Consider the following 10171-nt stretch of genomic DNA (forward strand, 5'->3'; position numbering starts at 1 on the left):
GCGAAGGGCAGATTTCTTGGGTCTAGTTAGGGCTTTTTTTTTTTTTGTATCTTTTGGACTACCCTCTCTTTGCAGCATAGATTTTCTCTTGGCCTTATTGGGGTTTCCCTTCTTTCTTCGAAGGCAGAGATGGATTGTTTTGAAGACAACCTTTCTCCTAATGAGGTAGAGTTGGGTGTTGTGGTGGAGTTTGGGTGGTGCTTGTGGATGGCTGGTGTTGTTCTTTTTGTTGAGGCAGGTTGGTTGTTTGATTCCCTCTCCTTGGTGTTAAATTTCTACTATTTTTCTCCTATAGAGGTGGAGAATCTTGTTTGGCTTAGTTTCTTGGAGTTGGATGGGTTTTGGCCTCTTTTCCATCTTGTGGTTCTAGGAGCCCTCGTAAAACCCAGATGTCCAGTTTCTTACTGTGTAACCATTTTCTGGCTACTGGACTTTGGTTCGTGGTTTGGAGCTTTGCTCTCTTTTTTGGTGGTTTCCTTCCTTTCAGCCCCTATTGAGGTGGGTTTCTATCTCATAGAGATGGATAGATTTTTGTTGATTGTGGTGTGATGATCATTAACTTTGAGGGTGTTGTTTTCAACCAAGTGGTTATGAGATCCACTTCAAAATCCGTTTGGAAGGTTAGGGGAGCCTTTCAAAATCCCCTTGTTTCTTTGTTTTCTATTTGTTCTAGTTGTGGGAGCCTTCTAAAACCAAGAAGCGGGCTGGATGCTTGAAATTTTCAAGGGCCCAGTTTGGTCAGCTATTGTTTTTCGTTAAGGATATATTTTATATTTGGCAGGCTGATGACTATGTTACAGGTTAAGGGAGCCTAGAAAAACCCTTGTGAACTAGTTTTGGGGGCCAATTCAAAACCCATGATGAAGGTTAGGGCAGCCTTCCAAAATCCCATGTGTCCAAATTGTAATTATACGTTTATCTGTTGCAATCTAGTTTCTTTGAAGGTGATGGGTGCTTGGTTTCACTCATGGTATCAGTTAAAGGTTAAGGGAGCCTTAGTAAAACCCTTGACTAGTGATTGAGGCTGGTTTTTCAGTATTGTTTTAGGGGCTGATTATTTCAGTCCTGGCTGTGGTTGGGTTGCTAGTTTTCTAATGTTCATTCCTTTTGGTAGCATTGTATTGGGGGTTGCAGATCCTAGTAAAATTAGAGGGTTTCGGGTCCCTTCAAAACATGTGGGGTTTCAAGTCCCCTCAAAACTTGTTGTATGGGGTTTCAGATCCCCTCAAAACCTGTTTATCCTTTAATCAAAAACTAATATCTAATATACAAATTTCAAATTCATTACCGAATTCACTACCAAATTCCTCCAGTTTAGACTTCACCATAGCTCCTTGATTTTGAGCCCATAATCTTCAACTAGCTTCAACACCTATGACCAATATCTTCCTTTTTATTTCCATTTCATGTAATCGAAACTTAAAACCAAATTTTCTATTCCAAAAATGACAATTAGCAATATCCACAACCAAAATCAATACTCATCTTTATACATGTTGGGTCCATGAGTTTCATAAGCATTATGATCTTTAAAACTAGCACCATAAGCTGCAACACTTCCATTCCATGGACAAGCACCAACATCTGATTTACGCTTTCCACTCAATTCTAATAGTTTTCCGTTAGCTTCTCATTGTTAAATAGATTCACCTTCGGCTTAGCCTTGGACCAGTGCAGTTCAAAACCACTTCCATCAACTAGAGCTTGAAGTCTACTTCCGCTATAAGGGGCTCCATTTGATACACACAAACTTTTCTTCCTTACACCCTAGTCATCCACCTCATTTTCCCTTGTTGTAGTGTAAATTTACCTTGATGAGAGAGTCAAAGGTATTGTTCTCTCGATATCACCACTTGAGGCTCTCAATGCATTTCAATCAATAACCACATCGAATTCATTATCTACATTGATAGAAACATTCTCATTATCATTGTCACTAACACCAACTACACAATCATCTCTAGACCTAGTATCAAGTGTCTCCTTGTCTCCATAATGTAGCATACAGATTGAGTTTTTTCCTATAGCAAAAAATTTTGATTGAACTCTAGTTGTAGACCTTGAGGATGCCTTACTTGACACAAACACATCAAAATACTCATCCAAACTATTCAAAACTATATTAATTCTTGTCTCCTATGGCACCCACAATCTTCTAAGTTCCTCCTCTATGTGATACTTTTCTTCAACAACGACTTCTTTTTTCAAAATCTTTTTATCGAGAAATTCTAAATTTTACATAAGGACAATCAATGCCAATCCCAATCGAGGTATCATGGTGTTCAAGTTTTACCGCATGGATGATATCACTTTCCCAACCATCAAATGTTTGGCCAATACATGCCACAACTACATCAAGTTTGGAGAAAGAAACAAAACCATCATCCTCCTCCTCTTTAACTAAATTCTTCTCTTTTTTCCACCCATTCCACCAATGTACACAATAAATTATTCAACCAGCATTACCCTTTGCTGAGCCTAATACTTTAATTTTAAAATACTAAGAAACTCTTCAAAAATTGAATTAGCTTCATCACCTAAAACTATAAATTTAGTTACCCTTTAAAATATACTTGAAGTATGGGGAGGCAAAAGACATAAAACCATTAGCTCCCAAACTTAACCATCTTCCATCCTTGCTCAATCTAACTAAGGTTTGATACCAATTGTTAACTTTAAACAAGCAAATAAAATATATTAAATAACATAAAACAACCAAACTAAAATAGAGACAAACATAAAACAACACATAACTCAATAGGTTACATGGTTCACCATTAAAGGCTACATCCATAGGAAAGAATGAAACTATCTTGTATTAACCAATATTCAACACACCAATATATGGATTGTACACATCCATTTAGACATTCATATGAAACTATGAAATTAAGAGTTGAGAGAAGCAACAATGCCATGTGGCCGCTGGACTTCACATTCCCAACAAATAGTAGGAAAAATATAATGTATCTTCACGTTTAAAATAAATTTTAAGAAGTTAAAAACTATAAATGTGTGTATGTATATACATATACAAATTATTTTTTAAAGTATACAATTATTTATATCTTAATGTATTGGTTTGTATGTATATTCTATGGGTATTCAATTTAATTTAACACATTTTTATATATTAAAAAAATTAATTTCTATGTATTTTAGAAAAATAAAAAAATTACAAATAGTTTTTTTGTATTTTAGAAATAAATAAAATTTATAATATAATATGGATTGTAAATCATAATAAAGATGCATATTTTAAGATCACATTCATACATCAACTTTTTCATAAACTTTAGAAAAAGATAAAAAAATGTAGTGTGTTATTGTATTTAGGTTCTTTAAAATTATAAAGGATAAGTTAAATGTAAATTTAGAAAAGTAGGTGTAAGGGATCATAGTATTAAGCCTTAGAAATAATGGTGAAGAGTAGATTTTATGTTATGTTGAAATTCACTTATCTTGGAACTTAGATTGTTTTTTGTCTATATGTTTGATGTATCTTGAGTTTGCATCTTGTGTGATCAAGTTTTATCTATCATTAAAATGTCTTGACAGATGAAGATGATATACAACTGACAAGAGTGATCGTACTTGCTATGAGCATTTTTAGTTGGCATCACACAAAACTCTACTCTTTATTTGTTAATAATGCCCAAAAATATTTTGAAATACATTGAGACAATCACCAAATCTAAAGGGATATGTTCTCTTAGGTTGACACACATGATGTGAATGACTTAATGGTCACAAAAATAGTCAAAGATAATACTCTTCAATAATGTAAGTGTCTTAGAATGAATCGATGCATAAGGAGGTTCCTTGTAGTGGTCCAAAGAGAAATTTTCCCTAAAATGATGCTTCTTGTAATACATATGATTTTGAATGATTTATGGTTGCCAATAAGTGCTCAAATGAATGTGTTTGAAAACCAAAATATAATGAATCATTGTAAATTTGTGTGCCAAATCAAATCCTAAAGTCTATGCAAAAGGGTTGGGAGAGGGTTATTTGAATTTTATAAATCTGATTTTTAGGTCATGTCCATTTATGTGGAATCATGCACAAAAATAATTAGGATTGAGAATATGAAATATTAAGATTAATTATAAATGCAAAGAAATCTAGGCTAATAAATGGTGTGAATGTATGTAATTAATTTGGTTATGACAAGGATAAGGAAAAATGTATATGAATGCATTCAATAATTGAATGAAGGTTAATAGGGATGAGGGAAGGAACCAAACTTAACACAAAAGTGTGTCATATCTTCCCAGACAATTTGTTATTGGTAGATTCTCTTAAAATGTGTCCCAAATTAAAATAGACTTTGTATAGGTATGCAAGTTTCACCATTATAATTCTATGTTTATAAAGAAAAATATAATTTACTTTATATTAATTAATTTGATGCTATTAATAAACACATAATTTTTCTTAGTAATAGAGTTGGGTGAAAATTTAAATGCAAAGTGATATACATACTTGGATTTATGATAAAAATAAAACCTAATGAGTAATAGATTCTGCTTGCTTCTATACTAGAAATATATATACACTATCTAGTCAATGAGACTTCAAGACATTATTAGTTTCCAATTTCTAAGCATGTAAATCATGTTGATCTAGATTATTTTCATACAATATAGATATAATATATGCACTCTTCTATGATATAATTCATTTTGATAACCATTTCTTATCAAAGCTTAAGGACTAGCAATATTTTAAATTACCTTATAAAGTTTGTTAAATCAAAAGATGCAGCTCTCCTAGGTTAAACCATTGATTGAACTAACTTCATGGTAATGAAAAATGTTGCTAAGAAACATAATGAAACTATTCTAAATGATATTATTGATATAAATTTTATTTCGTTTCAATGCTCCAATTCTATATATATAATATGTAAATGATCGTCAAATAATCAGACGTTCTAAGATATTATCTTTAAATACTCAAATTAATGTCAATGAATACTAATACATAAATAATACTTCACAAATTGAATACTAATACAAAAGTAATCATCACATAAATATACTAATTTAGAAACCTGTCACTATTAAGTAGACTGGATAATTGACTTGCAAAGTCCCCTTCAAAATTTGTCTCTCCTACCTCATCATCGTCGTCCTCGCCCTCCTCGGGGAATTTGAGCTCTAAGCATTGCACTTGTGGTTTGTCTTGGGCAACATTGATATGTGCATGGGCAATAAAGGTATGCACTCCTCCCTGGGAGGCGTACCAGTGCCACACCATCTCATATGCAGAGAAGCCAAACAGTTGCTTCCATTTCTGGTCCGGAGCAATCCAAGCGCAAAGAGAAGCACCGCCGCTGATCCTCTGCGATAAGTGGCGTAGAGTCTCTCCAATACTTTCCTCACTTTGCTCCATCAATCCCACGTACATTATGTGGAAATCCTCACTAGAAGGTCCACTATTTTCTTCTTCACCATCTCACAGGCCTCTTCATTGGACGAGGAGCATAAGTCCCTACATGTCAAGAGGAGAGCAAGCTTTTTGAAACACCTTATTGGACGGACGATGGACGACCAGTCCGCCACCACTCCATTAACGCTCACGAATCTGCTCGCCCCGTCAAATAACACCGTTGACATTGAATGGTTATACATATTCTCTCTGTCCCTGCCATCCCTGAACCTTTCTGTGCATACCAGTAGAGGGTGTCCCTCCTTAACTTCTTCGCAACGGCTTATGAGCATAGGGCTTTCCTTGATATCTAACATCATCAAGCTTTCCAACCGAATCATCTGGTCCACTGCATTTCCTTCCAATACAGGGCATCCTGATGCGTCTATTGCGGTCACACATGACAAAGATATGAAATCATCACTAAGCCTCTGCAAACTTCGGCAGCCACGAAGTCTCAAATAGACCAGAGACTTTAGCTGCCCAAAATTACGACAGAGACTAAACAGTTTTGGACAATCACTCATATTCAATTCCTTCAAGTTTCTCAGTTGACCAAAGCTTTCTGGCAAGCAAATAAGCTCTCTAAAATTGCACAAACTTAGACGACGCAGAGACCTAAGTTGACCAAAGCTCTCTAGAAGCTTCCTTATATATTGCTTGTCTTGCCATAACTCCAGTTCTTCCAGTTGGACTAGGTTGCCAAACCTTTCATCCAACTCAAGGAATTCAAAATCATATACCTTCAAACTACGCAAAGAATGAGGTAACTGCAGAAAGTTAATTTTGCAATCAGCCCTGGAAAGAAAAATAAATCTGATATATCTATTCCAAACCGTTGATAGAAGAAAGATATACTAAACTTACATCGCAAAACCTGTTGTCACTCCTTATGCGGCCCTCGAAAATTGCCAGCCTTGGAAGCTTGTTTAACTCCATCGGTGAAGATTGTCCTTTAAAAACACTGAGATATCTTAGATTTTCAAATTTTCTGGTACATACTCCAGTGACTGTAGTTCCGCTTGTAAGACACAAAATTCTCAAATTGCCCATCCTATCCAAATGTTTTGCAAGAAGTTGGAATGCAGGTTCATCGTCGACAATCCATGGAAGCCAAATTCCTTTCAATTTCTCAAGCCTCTGCAAGTAAAAAGCCTAAGATTTAATAATAATACATGCTTCCCAGAAGGTAACAACCTTGAAGATTTTATCGAGGCCCAAATATTATAACAACAGATGAAACAATAACATAAACAAATAGAATAACTTACAGCCATCAAAGATATACCAGATTCAAAACACCAACCAATTTTCTGATCAACAAAATCTTCATATACTATTTCATTAAAATATTTAGAATTAAAATACACTTTCTTCTGACCCTATATAAACAACACAAAGAAGCTGTATTTTACAGAGGTTGCAGCCTCTAAAAACAAATAAAACTTGTTTACAGAAGAAAGTAGACTTATCTTGTATACTGTACCGCATTTATCTCATCGGGGAATTTAACTAATATATTGATCAAGAGTCGCTTCTAATAAATTATGTAGAACGTAAAGATCAGAGTAAAAATATACCTGAGGATCTTCAAGAATATTGGCCAGAGATTGTGGGTCGGTTATTCTATCCGACTCTGACAATTTTCTTCCTCGTCTTAAAACGACATCATGAAGTTGTACTCGGCAATTGGAGATCTTTACCAGTGCCACGTCTTCCAGTGTCTTAAGCTCCATCTCGCCCACAATATAGCTCACGATGCGCCGCTCCCAGTTGGAAAAGAAAGCTGCTATATCCAGAAAGGCGTCTTTATAATGATCCCGCAAACTCTCATACACCACATCAACTACCTTGTCAATTAATTCACTCTCTCCGGTTGCCAGCGAATTCTTGAAGTATTCTATGGTGTTATTTAAGGAAGAGAGATTATTCGGATCTCTATCTCTATGCAATCTTGAGCCAACAAGATCCAACACCAAAGGGATGCCGCCACAGATGTTCACCAGGCCGTCGATATCTGAGCTGCTGTCAAATGTTGCATCGGGATTGCCAAAAACTTTTTTGGACAAAAGCTTCTTTGACTCTGCGCATTGAAGAGGCTTCATACAATATTCTGAGCGTGTAATGATATCTTGCTGGTCAAGCATGTCAGTCTCGCTCAGTAAGTAAGCGACAATGGACAGACCCGCACCTACCCACTGGATCTCAGATGCTCCTTTCAGGACATCTATCACTAATTTCCTCGTTTCGCCACTCATAATCTGAAGTGGTAAGAAAAGGATATTTTTAAGAGCGATTCGGTCGAAATTCATTGAACTAAACAGAAGGGGCACCTTTAATACCTGGGAAGGAGGTTTTTTAAAACGTTTCAGCACATTATTCAGCAGGTTTCTGCCTTCTTTGATTAAAGAGGCCACTCGACTCGAAGCAGTACAATCTACTCCAGACGTGTTTTCTTCCGCCTGAAAATCACAATAATTCCACTTAGCATTTCTATTAGAAAATCAAATTGAAGGGTTTGAACAAGCGAAAAATATATTCCATGCCTTGTAAGTGGCAGTGGCTTTTGCCAAGCATTTCTCAATATAAGTCATTAATTCATCAAGGCCGTCCAAAACATCCTCAGGCTGAAAAACAGCATTCTGATTCTCATCATCTGATGAAGTAGAAGTTGAACACCTGAAGGAAGTGTTACCCATTGCGTTACCCATTGTTGTGATTTGAGGCCAAAACAATAGGCTTAACTATACTAGTGCATATACACCCACGAATTATCGATTGAAAAGATTAAAAAATGGGGTCAGTAAGCAAAACAGATTGAAATCCTCTTTGTAGTATATTGAATATGAATAATCTCTTCTACTCCTGAGTTTAAGCAAAGAGCAGATGTGAACGTGTCCCTAGAATTTTATTTTATACATTTACATAAGGATAACGGAAGGGATTGGAAAATGTAATACAGACTGTTAATGTTAATTATATTTTATAACATATTATGTATTAACACGGTGCAGGTATAAGCTCAAGGCTGAAGCTATTCTGGCTCCAAAACAGACCTTTCGTACAGCGTGATAGCGACGTGTTAGTCAATCGCAGCCGTTTATTACAAAATCGACAGTGTAAAACGCGCGACTAACATGCGTGTTAGTCAATTCGTATTGCTGTTTTGGAACCAGAATAGACGCGTCCTCAGCCCAACCAAGTCACACGAAAGAACAAGTCGTGGTACTACCAACAATTGAATTGATATTGTTTATGAGTGGAATTTCTTTTTCCGTAATGGAAGTTATTGTATGCATTATATATTGTGAGTGGGTAGATTAAAGTGTTAATTGAATTGTATAATAATTTGATCTTATTTTTTATTATATACAGTATTTCTCCTCCTTATCAAGGGAGGGATCTGCATTAGGCATATTGTTGATAGCTAATAGTCGAAGAGACACAAAGGCTTGTTAGACAATAGACTCATTAGATTGTACTTAATATTAGATCATGATGAACAAATACCTTTGATGTCAATTGATGGTCCTTTAAGTGTAAGTGTAAGACCCTAGGAGTTATGGATTATCAAATCCAATATCATTTGCGGGACTTGGTAGCATCTATAATGAGTAACTAGAATGATTGACATAGTGTGTTGGTCATATAGATCTTAGTGTGCCCATATGATTTTCAAACTTGATGTCAATAAAGATTTGAAGATATTACAATTATCATAGGTAGACATTGGTAACAACTTCTCCTAGTACTCCATTAACAAGACCTACAACAACAAATTAAATATAAAATGAGCATAACCTTTTAGTCAATGCATAAGAGCATCATCTAACGTTGTTGCTTTTCTTCAATATTTGAAGAGTATCTTCTAAATTATTTTGCATTACATTGTACAATTGACACTTAGATAGATTTAAGCATATGTTTACTATAAAGATCAATCAAACAACCTATAGTATCCTATAGGAGATATATTGAAAAAATAACTAAATTTCCTAGCACAAAATCTAGAATTTATAGATTTAATCCCAACAAATAGATGAAGCTTCAACCCTTTAACCATGAATTCACCTAGAATGTTAGCTATATTTGGGCATTATAGTGACCATCTTCAAATGAAATACACATGATTCGATGTCTTGAAATAATCTAACAAGGTAATCCTTTGTAGTGCAATGGAGTGCGAAGACAACATGGATCTAGAAACACAAGTCCATTTGTAAGGAAATATGTAAAATATATTTATTGCTATCGCTAGTGATATAAGGATGTCATGAGAAGTGATGGTGGGTAGGCTACATATTAAAGGCATGACAATACAAGCTTAGCACATTTTTCCCCAAATGTGAATACCAAATGTTCATTCATAGAAATTTCTCTTAAAAATGTACATAGAAGGCATACATGTGTCAGATTATATACAAAGAAAAAATTCATAGAGCAAGTGCTTAATAGGAAATGATATTTGTAATACTAAAGTATCATGATGTTATAATGTCATAGATTAAATAAATTATGTATTTTAATTTATTTGCAACAAGCGATAGAGAATGTAATATATGCCTCATTCAAAGTCCACACAAAATATATTCTTTGAAATTAAATTAATTCAATTTGAAATCTTACAAATTAAGCAAATCAATCTGCAACATCACCAAACTTAACATGCAATAAATTAACAATAAGTAACATCATTTGTATGGCATAGAGATTTCGTGTATCATATATTTGCCAATTT

The 10171-nt window shown here is 34.8% G+C and overlaps 1 protein-coding gene across 1 annotated transcript; it reads right to left on the bottom strand.

Moving 5' to 3' along the window:
* Nucleotides 1-5411: 5411 nt before the first annotated feature.
* On the bottom strand, nt 5412-8132 carry LOC131856749 (disease resistance protein RPV1-like). The gene is made up of 5 exons (XM_059208661.1): nt 7980-8132; nt 7014-7895; nt 6705-6815; nt 6301-6573; nt 5412-6203 (listed from the first exon to the last, which is right to left on the bottom strand). Exons 1-5 carry the CDS (start codon nt 8130-8132, stop codon nt 5412-5414), a joined length of 2211 nt encoding a protein of 736 aa, XP_059064644.1.
* Between the last annotated feature and the right edge of the window lie 2039 nt (nt 8133-10171).

The sequence above is a fragment of the Cryptomeria japonica genome, chromosome 7 (assembly GCF_030272615.1).
Source record: "Cryptomeria japonica chromosome 7, Sugi_1.0, whole genome shotgun sequence".
Lineage (NCBI taxonomy): Eukaryota > Viridiplantae > Streptophyta > Pinopsida > Cupressales > Cupressaceae > Cryptomeria > Cryptomeria japonica.

Coding starts and splice junctions, on each gene's coding strand:
- LOC131856749 (XM_059208661.1), bottom strand. CDS start 8,132: ATGGGTAACACTTCCTTCAGGTGTTCAACTTCTACTTCATCAGATGAT. Junction 7,896..7,979: donor AAGCCACTGCCACTTACAAG/GCATGGAATATA, acceptor TGTGATTTTCAG/GCGGAAGAAAACACGTCTGG. Junction 6,816..7,013: donor ATATTCTTGAAGATCCTCAG/GTATATTTTTAC, acceptor TTGTTTATATAG/GGTCAGAAGAAAGTGTATTT.